Genomic DNA, 376 nt, shown 5'->3' with positions numbered 1-376 from the left:
ACTGATGTCTAAAAATTTGGTACTTTTGTTCAGAAAAACCTTTCTTTTTGTTTTAGCTCTTAGAAGTCCAAGTGTGGACATATCTTCTTCCCCAAATATTGGGCTTCGACGTAGTGGTCAAATTGAAGGTGTCCGACAAATGCATAACAATGCTCCTCGGAGTCAGATAGCCACTGAACGAGATCTCATGGCATGGAGCAGAAGAGTGGTGGTCAGTGAACTAAATAGTGGAGTTAGTAGGTGAGTCAATAAGGTAACATTCATAAGAAAATTGAGAGCTTTATAATTTAGTTAATTTTAATAACTAAGGTAGTTTTTAATAACTGAGTTTTATATTAGTTTTTCTACATTGTTCCATTTACTTAATTCCATATCA

General features: G+C 34.6%; 1 protein-coding gene across 1 annotated transcript in view; it reads left to right on the top strand.

Annotated features, from left to right (window-relative positions):
- BRWD3 (bromodomain and WD repeat domain containing 3) overlaps window positions 1-376 on the top strand; it is a gene marked incomplete at both ends in the record, with an annotated part of 145,811 nt that overhangs the window by 99,340 nt on the left and 46,095 nt on the right. Inside the window, 1 exon segment of the mRNA XM_077779436.1 lies at window positions 57-240. Coding sequence (XP_077635562.1) covers window positions 57-240 — 184 coding nt within the window.

Source organism: Crocuta crocuta, unplaced genomic scaffold (assembly GCF_008692635.1).
Source record: "Crocuta crocuta isolate KB4526 unplaced genomic scaffold, BGI_CrCroc_1.0 scaffold2236, whole genome shotgun sequence".
NCBI classification, from domain to species: domain Eukaryota; kingdom Metazoa; phylum Chordata; class Mammalia; order Carnivora; family Hyaenidae; genus Crocuta; species Crocuta crocuta.
The sequence above is the reverse complement of the archived record's forward strand: the minus strand, read 5'-3'. Positions and strand labels throughout refer to the sequence as shown.